Consider the following 6,000-nt stretch of genomic DNA (forward strand, 5'->3'; position numbering starts at 1 on the left):
TGTTATCGAGAGATGTAGGAAGTGCCTCTGAAAGCTGGTGGTAAAATTACTCTTATTGGCATTATAGATTTTTAGCAACTGCATGCTAGAACACACCTGTGTGAAGCAGTGCCCAAGACCTGTGTATCTACCTGTGTAGAGTAGAAATGTGAAGTAAGTTAAACCCAGTGGGAGCATATAAAAATGTACTTCTGCACCTTGATTCCTCTTATGGCATATTTGCTTATACACAATACCAGTAGTGCCAAACCACAGGATCAGGATTAACAGCATTTGCAGATCCTCCTTAGTCCAGCAGTGTAAGTGGGTGTTTATTTATGATGTTCAGATGCTTCAGACCCAGACACTGTAAGATGAGGTTACAAAGGGGTGGTAGCCTGATTAATGACTAACTTTCTGTAATGTGTAGGCACAGAGCAGGGAGGAGCAGTTACAGTAACTAGTGCAACAAAAAAATCCAGGCTTTTGAAATTTCAGAAATATATGATTTCACCCATCCCTCCAAAAGATGTTGGGATATAAAAATAGATTTATTTTTTTTTTTGTCTCTTAGGCGTGAAGCCCTTCCAGTGTAAAACCTGTCAGAGAAAGTTCTCCAGATCTGATCATCTGAAGACTCATACCAGGACTCATACAGGTAAAACAAGTGCGTAAACTTTTCTTCACATTTATATTTCATTATTTTTTAATTTTAAATCAATGTTGTTGTATATTACATGCTTAGAAAGTCTCTTAACCAGGAGTTAAATATGCAAAACAACAGAAAGAATTTCAGAGTGTGCTGGTTTTTCAGTGTGACTCTATTCCCCAAGCATGATAGTCACTTTTCACAAAGGGATTTAGGTGATTTTGGAAACTATGCTTTCTTCCTTCATGTTTAAAGAAATTTCAGCATGGCAAAATAAATTTTGTCAGCTATTATGAAGTGAACGTCATGGTCTCAGCCCACAAATGTCAAGTTGATGTACTGCCTTTACTGAAAAAACCCTACAAGATAGAAATTTTAATTCTAGCTTCAGCCAAAGGTCTGTAATCTAAAGTATTCGTGCCTACTCATGCTTCTCCTAAGTGTCAGTTGAGCCTAATGCAGGATAGCACAGCAAAGCTCTTGCTGTTGCTGCTTGTACTGTAATCTCTCCACAAGATAAAAGGAGTGCCTTTTGCAAACTCACACTGACAGACACTAAAGTAAAAGCTTACTCAAATATTCAAGGGCCTTTTTTGTAGAAACCGTAGTATTTCACATAAATACAGGGGGAGGGAAAAAAGGAGGCCATTTTAGTCTACTCTGCCCTCACATAAATGTAAACACCATTAAGAAGCAACTGCAGCAACCTCTATTTTAGTTTTAAGTTTTAAGATTATTCCTGTGAACTGACATTTTCTGTTCCTTCCTCTATGTATGCAGTGTTTTTACCAAGTAATTGTTTACTGACCACTTTTGGCATGTTATTAGATTTTCTATGCTGGTGTTAACCTTTTAAATTCAGTCTCTGTACAGATGGACAAGGAGCCTGAAAATCTTTTTCTCCCCGCTAAGAATTCTTTTTTCTCTTCCGGACCATAAAAAACACACATTTCAGACTTTCAAAAATAAAAGAGAGAAATTTTAATAAAGGAAATGATTCACCTGAGAACCAATGGCATTTTCTGTGGCACTGGCCAAATAAATGCTTCACGTAATGGCCTTATCTACACTCGCAGTCCGCACACGGCAAAGGGCACAGCCGTGTTCCTGGGCTCTCCCCACGGTCCCCTGCTGAGCTGCAGGGCCTGGGTCTCTGTGCATTTGCATGAAGAAAAGATGTTTTCTTAACCAGCAAGAGGTAACGTTCTGGGAGAGGCAAAGTGGCGAGACATGGTTTGTCACGTGCCAGCCAAGCCGGGATAAGCCACATTCTCCATCACATTTCATTGCTAACTGATCTGCCAGCTCAGGACGTGCATGACTCCAGTGATTTTTTTTTACCCCAGATTAGCTAAAGTGAGGAACTTGCTCTCCTTTTCCCTAGTAAACCTCATCTCCTTGTTCTAGTTCCTCCTTGCTCCATGTGGTCCGGGCCCCTGTTGCTGCCTGCAGGTTCTGTGCAGCCCAGCTGGGTGCTGCTGTGGGGATGCTCCTGTCAGCATTTGGATGTGTCATGCTCCTCTGACTGTAAAATACACATGTCCTGAGGGCAATGAGCATGAGTGGAGGGTGGGGATTTTTCATTTCCATCTTGCCCTGTAGCTTTATTCCTCTTACTTTCTTGTGTCCCCTAAATTTTGCAACAAAGCACCGAGCTCAAGTTAGCTTGCTCCATGTTAAATCTTGATGAAGCAAAGCACAGGCGTCTTCCGTCTAATTCCAGCCTAATTTTAAGTCAACTACCAAATTATTTGTTCAGCTAAAAATTCAGGGTTTTTTATTCCCCACAAGCAATTTTACTGTGACAGCAATCTTTGCTGTAGAAAGCAAAAAAAATGAATTAGAGGAAAGCTCTATACATCCATATACGTGTTTAGCAATGGAAATGTGATTTCTGATATCTGTCCCATGAAGCCGTACAAAATAATTTGTGCCCAGCACAGAACTAATAGAGATTGCTGCTCCCCTGTTGTGAGAGGAAAATCAGGGTTGCTTGTGAAACAGCAAAACTGTGCTCCTCTTAATGTGTTGGTGCATGAAAAACTGGCCAGCAATAGGTAACTCACATCAGTTCATAGGATGGTTTTGCTAATGCTGCTTGGGTGAAGAAAGACCGGTTTATACAATCTGTGATTTTAAACAGCAGCTCTGACCAGATCAATTTTGTGCTGTACTGTTTTGTGTGCTCATGTGAGATAGTTGTTGCTTTTGCCAGCATGTGTGTTAAGTGGATAAAATAGATTTTAGGCACCCCCTCCCCCTCGCCTAAAGTATAGCTCATGGGAGTTTACAAACAGAAATACACATTTATACCATTATCCCAGATCCCCTTTTGCCTGAATGTGGATGTTTGTGAAATGCACAAAGTGTGAGGCAAATAAGAAGATGTCTGGGTGAGCTTGTACCACCCCAGTGTGTCTCGAGTGTATTGGAGAGCACAAGGTGTGTAGACAGCAAGAGCCCAGCCCCGGAGCTGAATCTACTTTAAAATATTGCATTTATTTTGAGGGGAAAAGAAAGAAAATGAAAGAAAGAAGCATGAGTCACCAGGCACTGCTCTGAGCTAATGAAAGCATTCCATCAGCATTCCTGCGGCATCAGAAACACAGCCTGAAATTCCACTTAAACATTGTAGAAAATCAAGAGACCAGATTAAACTGCTAGAAAGTCATAGAATTTATTGTTAAATTTGAATGTGCTTTGCTCGTAGACATTTGTAGTGTACACCATGCTCATGGAAATGTTAGAACAATACTATTTTGAGCATTTAACATCTCCTATGGATGCGAATCCACTTTATTCAAACAGTAGAGGAAAACTTCGAGTCTGGCTCGGCAGACTTCATGCTGAACTCTGCGGCTTCTACCACATTCACTTACACTCACCAGTTTCAAAGAACTTCAGCCAAAACTCATTGAATTAGGTGGAAAAAACTCTCCTTGACTGGAGGTCAAGTTCTAAATAGTCACTGACAGTTTTCACAGTGACTAACAGTATGTCTGCACCACAGCCCGAGGTGCGACTGAAGCTTGTGCGAGTGCCAAAGTGACTTTTAAGCTAGTTCATTCAAGAGCTAAGAGTAGCATAGACATGGCAACACGGTGTTCAGCAAGGGCCTCTCTTCAGGAATGAACCACTGCAAAGTGTTCTACATCATCTGAAAAGGCTGTTGTTAAACATCAGCTGAGGGAGATGTAGGAAAGCACTGAGCGCTGACGTGAGCGGGAATTTGGGGCAGTCCCACACCCTCTCAGGACAGCCCAGGGTACCTTCCCTCCTGACAGGGGCTCTGCCCAGCTCCTCACAACCCCATAGAAAGAACAAAAATAGCAGTGTCTCAGACGAGCTGTATGCTCAATTAATAACAGGGTGTTTTGTTAACAGGTGAAAAGCCTTTCAGTTGCCGGTGGCCCAGCTGTCAAAAAAAATTTGCCAGGTCTGATGAATTAGTTCGTCATCACAACATGCACCAGAGGAACATGACTAAGCTGCAGTTGGCCCTTTAGACAGTTCAAACAAGTGAATAAACCAGATGGGACATTATGAGCTACTGCAAACTTTGTCAGCCATCTTCGATCACCTCTGTCAGAGAGCTGCAGCTGTCTTCGCATCCCATTTGACACAAGTTAACTAAACCGTAGGATTCTGCTCAGCCTTGTCTTCCATTTGGAGTTACACAAGTTCCTACTCAATAAGTTCAAGAGATTTTTACCTGTGGTTTTGTTAAAAAGTAAGCAAGATTGCCTCAGTTTCAAGATTACCATAAGCTGTTCTTAGCTTCACGTCTGTCTCCATTTTTTTTTTGTGTTATCCTCACTCGAACTTTTCCAGGTACAAATTGTTGTACCTTTTTAAGTCCTGCAGTGGATAGGGTGATTCCTCCCTGTTGAAGGTTAGTTCTGTGCTTACATCATCTGTGCACATGCTGAGGTTTCCAAATGCTGGTACATCTATCCTCAGAAAATGAGACAGAACAGTCACCTGAGATACTTTTGGTAAACTTTGTACTCGTACTGCCAAAGGGCAGGCTTTTAAAGTTGGAAGCTCTGCTTTTGAATTTCACAAATCAAACCTTTTTTTAAAGGATGTCTTTCTAGAGCAGCTAAAGCTGGATGAACCAGAGCCTCTCTGTACAGAAAATAAGAATCTTACCATTAAGTTAACTTGTTTTTTAAATAATCACATAATTGATCTCTCAAAACTGTTTTGTTTGTCAATTAACTCTCTCCCTTTCTCTCTCTCTTTTTAATGTATTTGTTTAAATTTATTCTATCATAGATCTCCTTTACACAAAACTAATTCTGATCATTGTAGACATTTGGGATTTGTTTACAATGTAAAGCCACACTGGTTATGTGGCTCACAAGCTGTATAAACTTAAAACTGAACTTTTAATGGGGCTGGTCCAGGATCTCCATTAACAGATTACTCTTAAGATAAGTAACTTAAAAAGACTCTTTGTCAAGTATATGTGAAAAAGACATTATTAGTGTAAGGAAATATATTATTTCAGGGTTTTGGGAGGAGGGGTTTATTATTTACTTTTCATTGCTTGAAATTGTGTGTATATATATATATCTGATAATGTATTGCTCTTAGACATCTCCAGTTAGAAAGTGTATAAATATTAGAAGCATCACTGTTCTGATGTTGTTGCTGTTAAAAACTATGGATAACACTAAGAATGTAACCTGCATTTTTCACTGAGCTTTCAATTAAAGCCCATTCAAAGAGAAACAAATGAGAGTCCAACAGATGTCTTGTTTCATGTCTGGTATTAAATTTCAAATGCCCTGTCCAATAGTATCCTTTTTTTTTTTTTTTTTTTTTGTATATAAAGGTACCACCAGCACTGATGACCACTAGTTAACCTGTCCAGGTCTTGACCACAATTTATCCATCTCACTTGGGAATCATACTGGCAGCAGAAAACAGTGTCAAGTTTCATATTGTGCTATAAAGCAGTTGCTTCAATCGTTCGTCTTCTTACCCAACTATTCCTTCTCTTTCGACCTGTGAGATTTGTATAAGAACTTTATAGAACAGTAAAATCCCATTTATAAATAGCAGTACTGGCCTTCTATAGAACTGGGCTGAAACCATAAGCACAGATAACTTCTTAGATTAGGATGTCATAGACTGACTTTTAAGTAAAAGTTAATTTAGAGTTGGGGTGGCTTAAATCAGTTCAGCAGGTTGAAAAAGACAGTCCTTCTTAGATGATGAAGTGTGAAAATGAAGATAAAAAAATATTACTGTTTCTTTGTCATACTGCCTACTTTTCTTTGGAAGTAAGTACAGCCTGCCTCAGTGCCCTCTGCCCTTGCAAAATATTTGTATCTCTTTAGCAAAAATCTTTAATGTATCTTGCC

At 39.8% G+C, this 6,000-nt stretch overlaps 1 protein-coding gene across 1 annotated transcript in view; it reads left to right on the forward strand.

Moving 5' to 3' along the window:
* The window catches only part of WT1 (WT1 transcription factor), a 31,703-nt gene extending 26,338 nt beyond the window's left edge, over window positions 1-5,365 (forward strand). Inside the window, exons 8-9 of the mRNA XM_029963266.1 lie at window positions 554-646; window positions 4,013-5,365. Of these exons, the coding sequence (XP_029819126.1) occupies window positions 554-646; window positions 4,013-4,134 (215 nt within the window). The 3' untranslated portion in view covers window positions 4,135-5,365. The remainder of the gene's footprint in view (window positions 1-553; window positions 647-4,012) is intronic.
* Window positions 5,366-6,000: the final 635 nt, after the last annotated feature.

Source organism: Manacus vitellinus, unplaced genomic scaffold, assembly GCF_001715985.3.
Source record: "Manacus vitellinus isolate BGI_N305 unplaced genomic scaffold, ASM171598v3 scaffold_57_pilon, whole genome shotgun sequence".
Classification (NCBI taxonomy): domain Eukaryota; kingdom Metazoa; phylum Chordata; class Aves; order Passeriformes; family Pipridae; genus Manacus; species Manacus vitellinus.